General features: G+C 43.9%; 2 protein-coding genes across 12 annotated transcripts; one reads left to right on the plus strand and one right to left on the minus strand.

The window, feature by feature from the left end:
• Window positions 1-1456: 1456 nt before the first annotated feature.
• LOC106566640 (receptor-type tyrosine-protein phosphatase V) lies at window positions 1457-7148 on the plus strand. 5 transcript variants are annotated; one of them, XM_014134857.2, is made up of 11 exons: window positions 1477-1722; window positions 2316-2485; window positions 2766-2865; window positions 3212-3302; window positions 3486-3562; window positions 3647-3781; window positions 4105-4227; window positions 4416-4576; window positions 5206-5341; window positions 5780-5847; window positions 5996-7148. In XM_014134857.2, the coding sequence occupies exons 2-11, from the start codon at window positions 2481-2483 to the stop codon at window positions 6246-6248; spliced, it is 1149 nt and encodes a 382-aa protein (XP_013990332.1). In that variant the 5' UTR covers window positions 1477-1722; window positions 2316-2480; the 3' UTR covers window positions 6249-7148. The 5 variants fall into 5 exon arrangements, with proteins under 5 accessions (XP_013990334.1, XP_013990331.1, XP_045548999.1 ...); XM_014134859.2 differs by having other exon boundaries at window positions 1457-1722; window positions 3486-3781; window positions 5968-7148; XM_014134856.2 differs by having other exon boundaries at window positions 1465-1722; window positions 3486-3781; window positions 5999-7148.
• LOC106566639 (transcriptional regulator QRICH1) lies at window positions 3561-16042 on the minus strand. Of its 7 annotated transcripts, none has more exons than XR_001319912.2 (13): window positions 15795-16042; window positions 14196-14496; window positions 13990-14088; window positions 13704-13853; window positions 12910-13632; window positions 12570-12735; window positions 12327-12481; window positions 12115-12229; window positions 11871-11985; window positions 11637-11788; window positions 11438-11528; window positions 10227-10460; window positions 3561-3763 (listed from the first exon to the last, which is right to left on the minus strand). XR_001319912.2 is itself a non-coding variant. In XM_014134854.2 (12 exons), the coding sequence occupies exons 2-12, from the start codon at window positions 14451-14453 to the stop codon at window positions 10283-10285; spliced, it is 2196 nt and encodes a 731-aa protein (XP_013990329.1). In that variant the 5' UTR covers window positions 14454-14496; window positions 15795-16042; the 3' UTR covers window positions 7610-10282. The 7 variants fall into 7 exon arrangements, 3 of the variants coding, with proteins under 3 accessions (XP_013990329.1, XP_013990327.1, XP_013990328.1); XR_001319911.2 differs by lacking the exon at window positions 3561-3763 and adding an exon at window positions 7610-9013; XM_014134854.2 differs by lacking the exon at window positions 3561-3763 and having other exon boundaries at window positions 7610-10460; window positions 11871-11979.
• Between the last annotated feature and the right edge of the window lie 560 nt (window positions 16043-16602).

Here is a 16602-nt window from a genome sequence, read left to right on the forward strand (position 1 = left end):
TGACGGACGAATCTCGGTTTGGCGGATGCCAGGAGAACACTACTGCCCCAATGCATAGTGCCAACTGTAAAGTTTGGTGGAGGAGGAATAATGGTCTGGGGCTGTGTTTCATGGTTCGGGCTAGGCCCCTTAGTTACAGTGAAAGGAAATCTTAACGCTACACCATACAATGACATTTTAGATGATTCTGTGTATCCAACTTTGTGGCAATAGTTTGGGAAAGGCCCTTTCCTGTTTAAGCATGACAATGCCCCTGTGAACAAAGCGAGGTCCAAACAGAAAGGTTTGTCAAAATCGGTGTGGAAGAACTTGACTGGCCTGCACAGAGCCCTGACCTCAACCCCATCGAACACCTTTGGGATAAATTGGAATGCCGACTGCGAGCCAGGCCTAATTGTCCAACATCAGTTCCCGACCTCACTAATGCTCTTGTTGTTTAATGGAAGCAAGTCCCCGCAGCAATGTTCCAACATCTAGTGGAAAGCCTTCCCAGAAGAGTGGAGGCTGTTATAGCAGCAAAGGGGGGACCAACTCCATATTAATGCCCATGATTTTGGAATGAGATGTTCGACAAGCAGGTGTCCATATACTTTTGGTAATGCAGTGTACCTGCTGACATTCACTACTGACATTTTACCATCTTCAGTTTGTTCAATTTGAGACATTCAAGATTCCTGTTAACACTGGTAACTACTGACATATCAAACACAAATCAATACCATTTATCTTGAATGCTTTTGATTGTATTGGACATCCTTGTCAAACCATGAGGAAATAGGTAATTGCAATAATCCTAGGTATACCGGTAACTCAATACTTACGCAAGGCTGTGGCTTGTATGACCTTTTGCTCTTTTTTTCCTGATCCATTTTGAGCTCTAGGTTGGAAGAGCACTGGTTATAAGCAGAAACCACCAACAGACCTTGGGGAAATTATCATTAGGCACTCATTATAAATGTCTCAATTGTATCTAGTCATGCCATGGTCACTTTCCCTGCTAGAATGAGATGCACAATTGAAAATCCTTGGGATGCTGTAACCTTGACTACCTAGCATTAGAATTTGGATTTCTAGAACTAATACTAACTCTATGGACTAATGACCCTCTCCTTGTATTCATGGTCTCAATAAACAATGTTCCCCAAATGAAACAAAAATCTAACTGCATTTCACAACAGCAATAAAATATCCTACATGCTTATTTACATAATGTGTTTGTCTTGTAAGAATTCTTAAAAGTTGTTTTGGTATTTGTATAAGTGATATAAGTATATAATTAATAAAAATAATGCTAAGACCAGTGGTATCTGTTTTTAAAGTCTACTGTGTAGGTCCTCTCTTGATTGGAGTGGTAAAGACAGGTTACCTAGCAGGATTTTAAGGTGCACAGCTGAGTATTATTACATTTTATAGGTACCATTCATAAGCAACGAGTGGGATTAAATGTGGCAGTATTACAATACATCTTCTTAAAGAATATCAAATAAACACATTATCCACAGCCACATACCTTCCTTAGGTATTTGTTTCTTTCTCTCCGCCCCTTTAGTCTCTGTCTCAACCCACCCCTCTCTCCCTGCCACTTTCAGAGAAAGAGCGAGAGAGAGGGAGAGAGAAATAAAATGTGGTGGTTTGGATAACTGGGGCAAGGTAACTTTACAGGATAGAACACATCGAAGGGAAGGGAGCCCCTGGTTGCTCTCGAAAGGAACACTTACAAAGGTAATAGTATAAAATAAGAAATAATACGTTGGTGTTGCTCAGCCCTTCTGGGCTGTACACTTGTTTTCTTTTGTAGACCTGTTGGTGTAGCTTTTTTCTAGTGTTCTCAGGTTGGTGATGAATGCGTTTTTTGTTTGTGTCAGACAGTGTTCAACAGAAAGTGTTTTGGGTGCTAGCAGTTGATTCTGCAACCTTACTCTGTAGGCTATATTTTACTTTGTTCTATAGTGTTATATATATATATATATATATTTTTTTTTTAATTATGGTGTAATATGAGACATTCTTACTGCCTCTGAGCTCCTTGAACAAATTCAAACTATCCTGTGTAAGAATGTTAGGCTTCCGGTGCCGCCCAACATTTGTTTTCTATATTAATGCACATCTGTATATTTGTATGTTTTTATGAAAGTATTTGTTGTGTGTTTGTGTTTGGTGTGACATGGTCTTTTTAGTGAGCCAAATTCCTCTTTAACTAGCGAGGGAAGGGTCAGTAACTTCAGTTTAGTTCTACATTCAAGTTACACTTTTTTGACCATTTTGACCAAGGCATAGTAATCACAGAGGCTTTGCTATTTCTTCCACATGATTAGTGATGCAGAAGCCTCTCATCCAGGATTTGGCACTGTAATCATCTGGTCTGTTGTTCTACAACTACCCAACAAAACCCCACAAGTCTGAACCCCTCTACGCTACACACTTCTGTTATTGGTTACCAGAGGAAGCTTAAAGCCTAATCTCTGCCCCTGTAACAAAACATGAGGTGAGGAACATTGAATGTCATTGAGCGGCTGGATTGAATAACTTGAGTCTTTGTTAAAATGGTATTGAAGAGAAAAGTAACTATTGATTGGCTGATTGAATGCTGTTAGAACTGTTTTAGCCTATTGTTGCTTCCTCAAGTCTAATGGAATGATGGCATTAAGAACATTCTGGGTGTAGTCACTTAGAAAAATGCCACTTTGACAAAAATTGGAGCTCAATTTAAACAGTTGTTTAAAGAGTGTTTATTGACTGAGGATTGCTGCCATATTTCCATATAGGGTACAGGTGTTCTCACGGGCACATATTCTACAGGAATTCCATCTGCGCTGTCAATCACTCGCTGCCAAGGACAACAGTGGTTTCTGGCAGAAGTTTGAGGTAAATAAATCTCAACCAGTCTTCTATTGAGTAATACCCTGGCTCTGTAATCCAGAAGTGTTTCCCAACTCCAGTCCTCCAGCATCCCCAACAGCACACATTTTAGTTGTAGCCCCAGACAAGCACACCTGATTCAACTTGTCAACTAATCATCAAGCCCTCAATGAGTTGAATCAGGTGAGTTTGTCCAGGGCTACAACAAAAAGGTGTGCTGTTGGGGGTCCTGGAGGACTGGAGTTGAGAAACATCAGAGTATTGAGCCTTGGAGACTTTGTGCAGTGTCTGCTGTGGCAGTAAAGTCCCACTTTCATATTGTCCCTTCAGTTGCTGTTTTTTCATTGTTCAGGAGCTGAATGATGTTGGTAAAGAGTTCACTACCAGGGCTGGAAACCTGGAGGCCAACAGAGAGAAGAACAGATATCCCTACATACTGCCTTGTGAGTATTATGGTACATACCATATCAGGGCACCACCAAATGCTACCTCTGAGTAATAGTTTATTACCATGATAATATGACCTGCTATATCTAAGCACATAAACATTATCTTCACATCTATCCCATGTGTGGTAATGCTTCCCATTTTCTGATCACTTTGATTAATGGTCCCTGTGGTTTCAGATGACCACAGTCGAGTGAGGCTGTCCCTGCTAGACTCCCAGCTACACTCAGATTATATCAACGCTAGTTATGTCCCTGTGAGTACTCTGTCTGTCCGTCTGTCGCTGTGTCTGTCCGTCTATTCATTCATCAAGTCTGCTGTCTGTCTGTCTGCTCCTCAGGGTGGATGTACAGTGCGAGACTTCATCTGTACCCAGGGTCCTTTGCGCAGCACCATCGCTGACTTCTGGAGGATGGTGTGGGAGCAGAACATTAGGATCATCGTCATGGTGACCGCCCTAAAACAGAAGGACATGGTGAGTGAGGGATTTGATGGTGATGACACACTGAACAATTCTCAAATGTATTAAACGTTCATGGGTAACATGTTAACTGCATTCACAGCATCAAGTTTGACTCGTAGACTTGCATAGTTCTTCTGGTTTTATATTGCTCTCATTGCCACCCATGAAGTTATGGAAAAGTCTTCGTAAGCATATTCTTGCCCCTGTTGATGTGGATGCTGCACAGAGTGGGTGTATCTACCATGAATTGGTCATAGTTTCAATTTTCCTGGTGTGCACAAAGTAGTTTCTATACTTTTTGTTAGTTAGACAACGTGTTGACTATGTTTCTCCAGGTGCTGTGTTATGAGTACTGGCCAATGGAGCAAGGGACGGTGTCGTACGGAGTGGTCCAGGTTACCACAGTGTCTCGTAAACGGCGTCCAGATTATTTCATCACCACCATTCACTTACGACAGGTGAGGCCTAGGCCCTGTCATATCCTAGTTGTCCTATTTTATTGTAACAAAGACTATTAGTTTCAGCCACTGGTCAACAGATGTAGGCTATTTCCAAGATGAATCATGTGTTTGTGAGTGGTACAGATGGTGTGTGTGTGGTTATTCTGGTAGTGTGGTTGTGCTGATAGTGTGTGTGTCTGTTTCAGCACGGTTTTCCCGTAGAGAGGACAGTAACACACTACTACTACGCTGCCTGGCCAGACCAGGGTGTACCCAACGACCTCGCCTCTCTCTGTGCTTTTACTGAGCATGTGCGGCAGCATCTGGACACTCTACCCCTTCTGGGGCCTGCAGTGGTGCACTGCAGGTATGACCTCTCACCCCTGACCCCAACTCACCTAGCTTGCAAACTGTCTCACACTTTTTGTTTTGTGTCATTATCTATTAACTTCTACTTAAGATTTTTGGCCTTGATATTTCTGTGACAGAAACATTAATAAAATGTTACATTTGCAAGTATACAGTGTGCAGCCCTCAGTCTATTTTTGTTTATTAACTGTGAAAATAGCTGAATGCCAGTCACATTTCCATCATTGTAAAACATTTAAATCATAGTCATTGTGTTGGTGGTGGTTCCTTAATATTTGCAGATATCTGTGTATGAATCTCAGTTGAGACAATATCTCTATATAAAGTATGTGTGTCCCAGTGCAGATTACACCTCTTTTAAATGCTGTTTGCATCTCTCAGTGCAGATTACCTCTTAATGCTGTTTGCATCTCTCTCAGTGCAGATTACACCTATTTTAATGCTGTTTGCATCTCTCTCAGTGCAGATTACACCTCTTTTAATGCTGTTTGCATCTCTCAGTGCAGATTACACCTCTTTTAAATGCTGTTTGCATCTCTCTCAGTGCAGATTACACCTCTTTTAAATGTTGTTTGTATCTCTCAGTGCAGACTACACCTCTTTAAATGCTGTTTGCATCTCTCTCAGTGCAGGTGTGGGGCGGTCTGGGACGTTTGTCGCTCTGCTGTGGCTGATGCAGCTGTGTGTGCGTGGCATCATGCCTGATGTTAGAGCAGCCGTGGAGGACCTGAGACGGCACCGAGTCATGATGGTCCAGAACCTGGTCAGTCCACAACTACTGAGAATATTGATGATTAGCTGAATCAGTTGTGTTGGGATATAAACAAAATGTGCACCCCCTATAGATAGAAACCCTGCCCCAGGAAAGTGATTCATTTTGATCCTTGTTACACATCATCATCAATAGATAACTGAAGGCCTGGAGACAAACTTCTTTTGATGCTGCATTGAAAGTAGTTTGTCTCTAGCCTCCCCGTTTATTAAGTTGTGATAATGGTTCCTGATGACCTACTAGTACAACGTGAGGCTATATAACCCCTCAGAAAAGGATAGGGCAGCTGAAGGCTCCTCTCTGCTGGCAAGTTAGTCTGTAAGACCCCCCTCCCCCCAGTTCAAGAGCTCAGCTTGTCACAATCTTCATGTCATCTTCATTAGCTGCAGTATGTTCTCAATGTTCTGTTCCCTCACTGCGTGTACCCAGGAGCAGTATATACTGGTTCATCAGTGTCTGATGCACTGGCTGAGTGGAGGGAGTGTGGGACCTCTAAGGTGAGAGCACAAAGCAAACACTCAAGTATTATCTTTTTTTTTTGCATATGTTAATGTTTCAGATGGTAACATGTCTATTGAAACAGACAGTATCATATTACACTGTGCTATTTGATTCAGCTGGCTATCAGAACTCTTAACTTCTCAGCAGAGTACAGAGTCATGCTGGCCCTGCTCATGTTGATCAGAGGCAGGATCACCCCCTCACCTCCTCAGGGCGATCAGGTCAGGGAAACCGGTCGAGAGGGAGGCGCAGGCGGCAACAGGAACAGCACACCCCCCATCTAGTCCAAACCCAACCACAAACCCAGAGCTCCGTGCAACAGCTGCTCAACCCTAGGAACTTGCTAAGAAGACTGCTGCCCCCCTCTATGCATATTAATCCACAAAAACACACTTGAGGACTAATCGCACAAATGCAGACACACCCAACACCTTAATCCGCATTTACACACCAATCTATAGCCACACCCTCATCTTCACTCAGTCACACACCTGGAAGGGCTAACTCCGTCTGAACAAACAATAGTACACACACCTGTATCTACAAGTGAAACCACATATCCAAACTCCAACACACCTGGGGTTGAGGGAAGATGTCCCAACCTAGGGACTATTGTACGTTGTGTGATTACATATAACAAGGCCTTTGACTGAGTGGGAAGGGGACTTTGCCCTATGAGATGACTGTGTGTGTGACAAAAGACAGACAGACAAAAGGAGGCAGCCGCAACAATGGATCCATCTACTTCCTGGATCAGTCCGACAGACATAGAGAGAGGAACATGCCTCTCCGGTTGAACCTGTTCCTCCAGACTGGATTACCAACCATGAATAACTATTAAGGCCTGAGGTAATGGGGGAGATATGTACTTCATCACAAATGGTGCTGAGACACATCTATTCTCATGAATGCAAAACCAAGATTGTCCCTATGTATAAGGTTGCAGCAATGTTGAAATGCATTTAAAAAGCATAGTAGTGTGCTGGAACAAGATTTGTATGTTGATGTACATTGTTACATATGTGTCTCTGACTGCTTGTTTATCTTCCTGGTGAAAAACAGCCTCTAACACAATTTAGACCCTTGATTTACATTAGGAAAATTCTATGAAAATATTTAACTACTTTGTGCAGAAATTAAGCACTATTGTTCACGTTATCTCCAGAGAAAAACACAAACACGTGGTGAGTCACTGCACAAAAAAAGGTAATGTTTGAAAATCGCAGAGGCACTGTCATTCTCCATAAGGCTCTGACAGCACTTACATAAAATAAACAGAACAGTGGATGAAAACCCACATCTATTATCTGTTTCATTCATCATGAACAGTACACTGTGGCCAGGAGTTTTTCCTGCTCAGGCCACTAATTAGAGCCAGGAGTTATCAGACCCTATATCCTGGCCAGGGAAAACTCCTGGTTCTATTATGTATAATACACATGCTACCAAGTACTATTAATGCTGTTAGACTCCCTCATATGGTAGCTGCAGGCTGTGATGCACTGTGTTGAGGTCAGAGAATAATAAAGACCTCTAGTGGCTAACAGGCTGTATTAGCATAGGCAGAATCATTGAGAGCTTCCACCATTTTAATGTAGTCAACTGGGTGGGACCTCCAACTTCATTTGCTGTTGACTCATGTCCAACCCAGTCATCAGGAGGGATCTGCCAATTGTAAAGAAGAAAATTGACTATTTCAAAATGGAGATTGCCATAATGGAACAGATGCAAAGATGAGTCCTCCATCTTGCTCTATGGTTGAGGTCCATGTAAGAAAGTGGTTTAATAGTCAACAATGATTGTAAGCCTGGGTCGCATTCAGAAGCCCACAACGTAGAAAAACATTTAACAGAAAGAAAAAGTCTGTTCTTATGACAAGTTTATGTGGAACACTTTCATTAACTGCCTGCCATAATCCATTAGGGGCCACAACAGCCCGAGCACCATTCAGTCAGTTCACTGTGCCGCCAGACAGTTCAGTAAGGCCATCACAGGTCTGTTCAGTCCAGTATCACACAGAGAAGGAGAGGAAAACAAAGAGTAAAGCCCATCCTGGTTGTGAACTTGCAGGTGAGTCCATATATACACACCTGTTCACAGCTGGGCAACAATGAGATCAGGAAAACTTAAGAGGAAATGCAACAAAGAGGGGTACTCATGACAATGACAAAGAAGCAGCAGTGTCTAGTTAACACCAGCAACATAAAAAACAATATACATGTATTTTACAGAATAAAACAGGAGAAATGCATATATCCCTCAGTCTGTTGGTGAACAGAAAATAACAATTACAACAGTAATGCTTAAATGAAATTAAAAAAAAAGATTTCACAGGTTAGTTTATTATAATGAATCTTGTTCTGGATGCCGCTCTGCAGTGGTTACTAGCTGGCACAACCACAAAGGCATAACATCTGATTTTAAACCTAACCCCACGGCTAACCCCAACACTCAAATTAAGACCAAAATAAAAAAAATGTTATGACAATATAGCCAATTTTGACTGCAGCTGGCCTAAGGGGAAAATCACAGTTAGCTTACAGGACAAGACTCATTAACCTGCAATTACTTCCTTTGGCAAAAATATTTGATGGAAAGGTTGTATCTAAGGCTGAGTTTACAAAGGCAGCCCTATTCTGATGTTCTGCCCAATAATTGGCAAAAGAGCTGATCTGATTGGTCAAAAAAAAATTGGGCTGTCTGTGTAAACGCAACCTAAGGCTTGCAAGCGGTATTCTCTGTATGGATGAAAGTTAAGTATGCATCTTGGGATGTGCAGTGTACAAAACTTTAGGAACACCTGCTCTTTCCATGACAGACTGACCAGGTGAATCCAGGTGACAGCTAGGATCCCTTATTGATATCACCCGTTACATCCACTTCAAATCAGTGTAGAAACAGACAGGTTAAAGAAGGATTTATAAGCCTTAAGACATGGATTGTGTATGTGTGCCATTCAGAGGGTCAATGGGCAAAACAACAGATTTAAGTGCCATTGAACAGCGTAGGGCAGTATGGTGCCAGGCACATGAGTTTGAATGTGTCACGATCTGCAACGCTGCTGGGTTTTTCCATGCTCAACAGTTTCCCGTGTGTATCAAGGAAATCCAGCCAACTTGACACAATAATGGGAAGCATTGGAGTCAACATGGGCCAGCATCCCTGTGGAATGCAACTCAATATTAGGAAGGTGCTCCTAATGTTTTGTACACTGCATGCGCTATACACTAGTACTTCCCAACCCTCTTCTCAGGGACCACCAGACATTTAAACTTTTGGTTTTAGCCAGAAATTGGTTCAACTGATTCAATTAGTCAAGGGGTTGATGATTAGCAAACTAATTGAATCAGGTGTGCCAGTTTAAGGTTACAACAAAAATCTGAAACATCTGTTCGTCCCCAAGGAGAGGGTTGGGAAATTCTGCTAGACACAGACAATTAACATATACATACATTTAAACGCCCACACCAGTAGAAATCCACTTTTTCGGGGTGAAAGACAATTGCCAGAGCTTACCCATGATGTTACACAACAATGTGAATCAATAAGTCATCGTTTTAGTCAAAGTATAATATTTGGGCTTGAAGTGACAAATCCAAATGTGTAACTTCGGACGTTTCCATGAGGCTTACATGCCTTTTTCGATGAGGTGACGTGCAAATTATTTTTCACCCTACGTTTCGCTTTGGGGCTGGGCTTTATGTAAATATTATCACCCACCAACATGGCAACATTTATTAAATCAGAAACACCTGCTGCAAAGTTCTTCCTATTCGAGAGTCGTCTGAGAACCAAACAACTTCTCTGTAGCCTACACTTGAGTTTCCACTAGATAAAAACAGCCACAAAGTCAACATTGGCTATATCGTACGTACAAATTCATGAAAACAAAAAGTAGATTATTTTTTTACCTTAAGGATAGGCTAAGGTTAGCAGTGTGGTTAAGGTGAGAGTTGGGTTTAAAATCAGATTTTAAGATCATGTTGAAATAGACAGGGTTTATGACTTTGTGGCTGTGTTCACTAGTGACGACCCTACACTTGGCCACCTTGCCACGGAACAAATTAAGATAAGGGGTGCAAACTAATGTTTTTACCAGCAAATTATCATAATCCATTGGATAATGTGTGAAGTTATAATTATTTTGGAGCCGTCAGGAGGGATGGACCAATGAATTATAGGCCTACTCGTGAATAAACATTCCATAACTGCAGTTGGCAGTAAAACGCCAACCGTGGCTTTATACTGTTCAAACACCACACTCCGGGTGGTAGTATGAACCCTTTCAGTTTGTTTGCCAACTCATAGAAGTAGAAGAAGAAAATGTACTACTTCAAAATAGAAATGGCCTCAATGGCCCTGCCCATGCTCTCACCGACGCCATAATGATGCGATGTCTAAGTCAATGGTCATTCCCCTCCTCCAGTCCTGCTAGTGTATGTTGGCAACAGCTTCCTGGATCTCTCTCACGATGAGGCAGCGAGCGAGGATGTGCGCCATCTGCTCTCTGTCGATTGGCTGGGTGGAGTACCACAGGGGGCTGTTGGGCGCCACTACGGGTTCAGGGTTCAGGTAGAAGGCATCGTTGCGGCCTTTAGCACTCTGTGGACTGAGAGAGAGAAGGAGAGAGGTTAGTATTATGTGACAAATGGGAAAAAATGTCAACGTTTTAACCACCATTTATCAGTTTTCCATTAAAAACGCTTCATAAAATATAATGGGAAATCCTACTGCGTAGTATGACTGCTAGGGGCAATGAAGTTCTACCGCAGTAGTTCGGGTAGCTATTTGTTTAACTATTTAGCAGTCTTATGGCTTGGTGGTAGAAGCTGTTCAGAGTCCTGTTGGTTCCAGAATTGGTGCAAACGGCAAACCGTTTGCCTTGAGGTAGCAAACGGTGCCGAACAGTCTGACTTGTGTGGCTGGAATCTTGACAATTTTTAGGGCCTTCCATTTACTGATTAAAATAATTTTAGCGTTCTAATGCTGTTAAATCTATGCCTCAACTCCCATTATAAAGGAAATAACACCATGTTGAAACGGGAGTAAATGTCGAACAGTGATATTGATGAGAAAGACGCACCTGTTTCAGCAGTGCGAGTCATGGCTCAAATGGTGCTTGCATTTAGCAAATTACCTCAACTCAAGTAGGCCATTGGCAAGGGCTGCATATAAACTGCAATCCTTTCTGTAATCAGCACCTTCTTTTCCAACTGTTAAGGACGATGACGTGCGGAGCGCTTTAAATCCGTCGCAAATAATTTGAAAGATGCATATCCCCTCTTAACGTCACAGCATTGTTGCGTTAGGTAGGCCAATTTGTAAAAAAAATAAAAAAATAATCCCTTTACGACAATGATCGGGACCTGTTAGTGGTAGTTTTGTGATAGCTGCATTGTGATATAATTTTCTTCAGTTAGGGATTTTTTTCTTAATGTTAATGATTAAATGTAGTTTTTTTTTTTTTATGTAACGTTCACACCCCTATTTGTATATAGTGTTCTACAAATATCAGGCTAGATTCAGAGGCATTATGTACCCTTCAACTGTTTCCTTCACACCCTTACTCCTTGTCCCTCAACTCACCATTTGAAGAGGTAGAAGTCGTAGAGTTTGATGGGGCAGCGCAGAGGGTTCTCTGGGTGCTCCAACTGCTCTGCATACATGTCATCTGTCACTGCGGGAGAGGGGTTAGAGGTTACCACCAAGTTTCTGCATGTCACAAAGAGCCATGTACAGCATTTGACCCCTGGCTCTCCTGTCCTGGGGCTGGGTGACCTCTCACCTTTCTGTCCTATCTGGTGCTGGCCAACAGGCTTTAGGTAGCGGATGCTGGTGCACTTGTCTTTGGGGTTGTTGGGGCTCTTCCTGGTGTGTCTCAGGACCTTGGAGAAGGCCAGCTTCAGATGCTGCTCCACAGTCTTCAGCTGGAAGTACCTAGGGGGGACAAAGAGGTGTTAGATACATGCATTTTATGTGTGGATGTGTGTGGGTGTGTATGTGTGTGTAACTTACTCACTTGGTGTTGAAGAACATCAGCGTAGTCAGTAGCGTTGCAGGGGAATGGGCACCCAGCTGTTTACACTCCCACAGCATCTCCTCTGTCACCTGACTGGCGATGAGGTAACCTGGGCCAGGAAGTCATAAAACACAGCAAAAAACATGAAACACCTGACATGTTTTATTCATCACTAATTCATACAGGTGATATGTACAATGTGTATGGTTGGGCTCTAATGGACTATACCGATTTCTGTTCTTACCTAGTGGATGGACGCTTGGCCTCCATGGCTCCAGTATCCGATGCAGACACTGGGAGAAGCGCCCGTAGTACGGGTCTGAAAACACGTCATCCACACGACCATTATCAACCAGATACTACAGAGAAAGACAGGAAAGACAAGAGAGTAAAAAGACAGTTAGAATATGCAGTAGCTTCTATTATAGTTACTATATTCCTGTGTGTGTGGGGCACCTTCTGTATGCAGAGGAAGACGTAGTAGAGAACGTCAGCCCCATAAGTCTCTCCCTCCAGCCCTCGGGCCTCCTGGCACATGTGAGACAGCCCCACACTGAGCTCAGCAACCGCACACGACACCAGGTCCTCCTGGAACCTCAGTGCCTGCCGGCCTACACACACACAAGTATAAACAGTCAATGGGGAGCTGGCTAGCGAGGGGGTAGACAGTGTCCGACAAAAAAAGGTGAGTGTACTTACGGCCAATGGGAGCTAGTTTGTTGATCTCGTCCTTGTCCAGCTCGGCATTCTTCCTCTGGGCCCAGAGCTTCCACACATCAAGCCCCTCCTCAGGCTTCAGAGAACAGGGAAGCATCATCTCTGTATGCCCCTGGCCCTCCATCTCTGCTACGGCCATGGTCTGACCCTGCGCAGACACACCAGGGCTATCAATATGCAAAACAAATGCAGCAAGAGACCAGGCCATTCGAGTTAAGACCTCTAAACAGAAAAATTAAATCAAGATTATAAGTTATATCAATCTTGATGTAGATGTTTGGGGCTTGTAGAATTATAATCTGTAGCTGCTGAATAAAGTGACCTGTAGTTGCTGTGCGTCCTGGACCTGCACCCCTCCCTGTGTGTGCAGCACCTGCTGCTGGGGGTCCCAGATGAGCGACTGCGTGGTGTTGCCGTACCCTTGCACCGCCACAGGGATGTGGATGTTCCCGTGCATGAACTGGGCCGGGAACAGAGAGTTGGCCGCCACTGTCTGGTATTGTACTTCTTCATGACCCACCGACGACCCTGTCATCGTTGAAACTGCATGACTCGAGCCGATCGTAACTTGCGTTGGCGTAGTGTGTGCCATTGTCGTTGTAGTCCCCCCACCAACCTGCACAGCGCTGTATGCTTCCTGGGGAATGGCGATGTGTGTGACGCCGCCCTGATCACGTGACCCTGGCGGGGCAGAGTAGACTGGGATGGTCCAGGTCTCTCCAGTGGGGCTGGTGATGGTACCTGTAGCGCTGTACAGGTGGCTGCTATCTACAGTCAACACGTCTGGCCTCAGAGATACGTAGCTCTGCTGCTGTCCCTGACCCTGGGGGATTGCTAGTACAGTGGCCAGCTGCTGACCAGGCAGGGCGTAGGACACTGTGATGGGCATGTCCACCTTACGCTTCTTGGCTGGCTGGAGGGGGGAGGTGGTCTGGATGGTGTTCCCCCGGGGAGAGCCCTGCTGCTGGGAGGGGGAGAGAGCTCCCACCGTCTGGATCTGGATCTGTTGACCACCCGCCACCGCTGCCATCAACTGGGCCTGCAGCTGCGAGAGAGAGATGTTAAAATACATTATCCGTTAGGTATATGTGTACACCAACTGGAATGTGTGTTTACCTGTTGGTGCTGTTCTTCTGTGAGGTCCCCGGACTGTATTAGCTGGGCTGTGGTGACCCCCTGCAGCTGTTGATTGGAGGATGAGGGCAGCTGCAGCACCTGGCCCCCCACCCCAACCACCTGGCCCTGATGTTGCCCCCCAATCTGCACCTACAGGAGACATATACATTTCGCTTAACCAGGATAGTCATAGGCTCTCAGCAATAATTGGCACTCATTTTTAGGAGAGTGGCAGGGACAGAGCAAGACATTGAGTGAGAAAGACAGAAAGAGTAGATGATAATACCTGTATTATGTCTTGGCCTTGGTGCATGGCTGTGGTCATATTTGGTGAGAGCTGCTGCGCTGCCATCACCTGCTGCTGGGACACCTGTACCTGCTGTTGCTGAAGGTAGAGCACAAGGTGGTTTTTATTATAATATGGATCATGTCACCAAATCTATCTTGTCTTTCACAAACTCTACATTCTCTTTTCCTCTCCCTGTCTCTTACCGGACAGGCCAGTTCCAGCAGTGACCCAGCCACCTCGGTGCTGTCTGTGTATATGCAGTTTGCTCCCTGCTGGTACACCGTAGTGGTGGTAGTGGTTGTGGCGGCAGCGCCGCCCTGATGGTTGAACTCCTGCAGTGCCTCGGGGCCCTTGTTGGCCAGGGACTCCAGGAACTCCTTCATTCGATGCTGGGGGACACTGCGGGCCTTCAGCCTCACCAGATCCTCAAACGAGCCCCCCGAACCCTCCATGTTATTCATCACAGCCCAACGCTACTCTTCTACAGGGGATAGGATGGGGTGCCTGTGTGGACATAGACAAGACGCATGTCAGTTATTGACCATAAACCTGCAGTAATTTACTTACTGTCATGAAGGCTTAAAGGGCAACTCCACCACTTTTCAACCTCATCTCTTCATCTCTTTCCACAATACGCAAAAAAAAGCACATTTCTACATTTTATAGAAATAAATAAAGTTAAAAGTTCTACCCGATAACATCAAATGCCAAAACGTTTTTTTTTTACGGATTTTCAAATTGAGATATACGGTGACTTTGGGAGCAAGAAAAATATCCTCCCTCTGGCTAGAAACTCGTTGCAGGTTTTGAAAATTAGTTTCTTACTTTTAATCCTACCCTGTGAGGTCACAGAGATGCATTTTTTAGGACCTTATGTTTTTATCCACAGATCATAGAAAAGGTACCGTTTTCACATATTTAGACAAAGATAAGGTGCTGTAGATAATGAAAACGTTGAAGTGGTGGAATTGCCCTTTAAGTTACAATGAATATGTAAATAGGGTTGTGGTACACTACTAGTTGTCTGTCACAAAAAAATAGATTTCATTTTGGACGGAAATTAACGTTTTCGGACAAGAATATTTGCTGACAGACAAGGGGGTAACTTTTGTGGCCGTTCAAATCACTACCAATCGGTAGTGGGTGGCCTTAGACTCCGTTCTGTCCGGACAGGACTATGACAGTGGTTGAAGGCAGGAATGTTTACATCTGACAGAAGCTAAAAGGTTAATTCTGCTGGCCTGGGGTATCGAGAGTCGGAGCTGCAAAAGCGTTGTATCAAATCAGAGGAATTAAATAATGCACTCGGAAGTCGGAACAATGAACACTGTTCAGTGACAGTCGAGGTCAGGGCGAGCGCTCACCAGGTAGGTCTTGTCCTGGTTCTTCGCTCGAGCAGGTCGGTTGTGAGAACACCGAACGAAGATGAAACACTCACATTTGACTGGGTGTGAATTAAGTAACTGTTCATATTGTCATTGATACTGAACAAATGCCAAGTGTACATTAGCTACTGTTGCTAAAAGCGAGATACTGGTGCTGTAAATCTACTGTAGCTAGCTAACGTTACAAGCTAACTAACGTTAGCTGACTACGGTATTTTGCTCGTTCCCGTGGAGTCCCCTCCTCCCTACCGGCCTATTAAACAAACAGAATATGCAGCTCTTGACCAAATAAAATACGCCATGTTAATGAAAGCACAAAATATATAATGTGGCGAATAGAACGTCAGTATAAAACGTGTTAAGTTCAGTAACAGTATAGCTCGCTCCACTCTCCTCCCTGCCTGGCTTAACTGTTACCTCTCTTTCCCAGGCCGACCAAATCCACTCTCTCTATCCGCCCAGAAATGCAGCTCCACAAGCCAGTAGCAACGTTTTTCTTGAGCATAGGAGAGATACAAATTGTCTCAGTGATCTTTTAGACTTGGATTTTTCACGGTTTCTTGCTATTTTCTCTATTATTTTCCCTTTTATTTTGCAGTCAGATTTCACTGGGCGCCATCTTACAACTACACCCCTTTCGTCCAATCAGATGGCGTTCTACTGCGGCGTGTTAATAACGCGAGATTACCCCCTTCAGATGCCGCGAGAAATTGATGTGACGGTCATCTTAAAGGGGACATGCAGTGCAACATGCCACACGCATCACAACCTCGTGAGAAAAACGCTTCCAGATGAAGCATAACTCAAGATTAATTAGCAATCTAATTGCTCTAAAGTGTGAATTAAATGTATTGTTCATAAGGCGGTGTGCTACTCATCAGGAACAACCTTACAATACATCTCACTTTTCATTTATCCAGTTAAATCTTTTCCCCATCCAAAAGCTTGAAAATAACCTTTGCTCAGCACTAGTGAAGAACCCTGGAGGCAGGGTAATGACTGGGTACTGTGTTTTAGAAACATAATCTGTCCCAGTCCACCTCTTAAAGACCTCTTAACTGTTCTCTTGCCTAGTTCTCTTAAGGGAGACCACAGGAAATGTGCCAATTGTGGAGCTGGGACAGCTCTGGGCAGGCAAGAGTTAATTCGCATGCGCTCTACTTCCTAAAAAAAATGGTCTGTGTTCCTCCAACAATGCAAGTGTGCCTTTAAGTTGATTGTGTCA

Source organism: Salmo salar, chromosome ssa13 (genome assembly GCF_905237065.1).
Source record: "Salmo salar chromosome ssa13, Ssal_v3.1, whole genome shotgun sequence".
Lineage (NCBI taxonomy): Eukaryota > Metazoa > Chordata > Actinopteri > Salmoniformes > Salmonidae > Salmo > Salmo salar.

Excerpts from the sequence above, each read along its gene's own strand:
- LOC106566640 (XM_045693043.1), top strand. Across the intron at positions 3,303-3,485 it reads ATATCCCTACATACTGCCTT|ATGACCACAGTCGAGTGAGG; the intron begins GTGAGTATTATG and ends CTGTGGTTTCAG. Across the intron at positions 5,342-5,779 it reads TCATGATGGTCCAGAACCTG|GAGCAGTATATACTGGTTCA; the intron begins GTCAGTCCACAA and ends GCGTGTACCCAG.
- LOC106566639 (XM_014134852.2), bottom strand. The coding sequence starts at position 14,453 with ATGAATAACATGGAGGGTTCGGGGGGCTCGTTTGAGGATCTGGTGAGG. Across the intron at positions 12,736-12,909 it reads AGGACGCACAGCAACTACAG|GGTCAGACCATGGCCGTAGC; the intron begins GTCACTTTATTC and ends GTGTCTGCGCAG. Across the intron at positions 12,482-12,569 it reads CAAACTAGCTCCCATTGGCC|GCCGGCAGGCACTGAGGTTC; the intron begins GTAAGTACACTC and ends GTGTGTGTGTAG.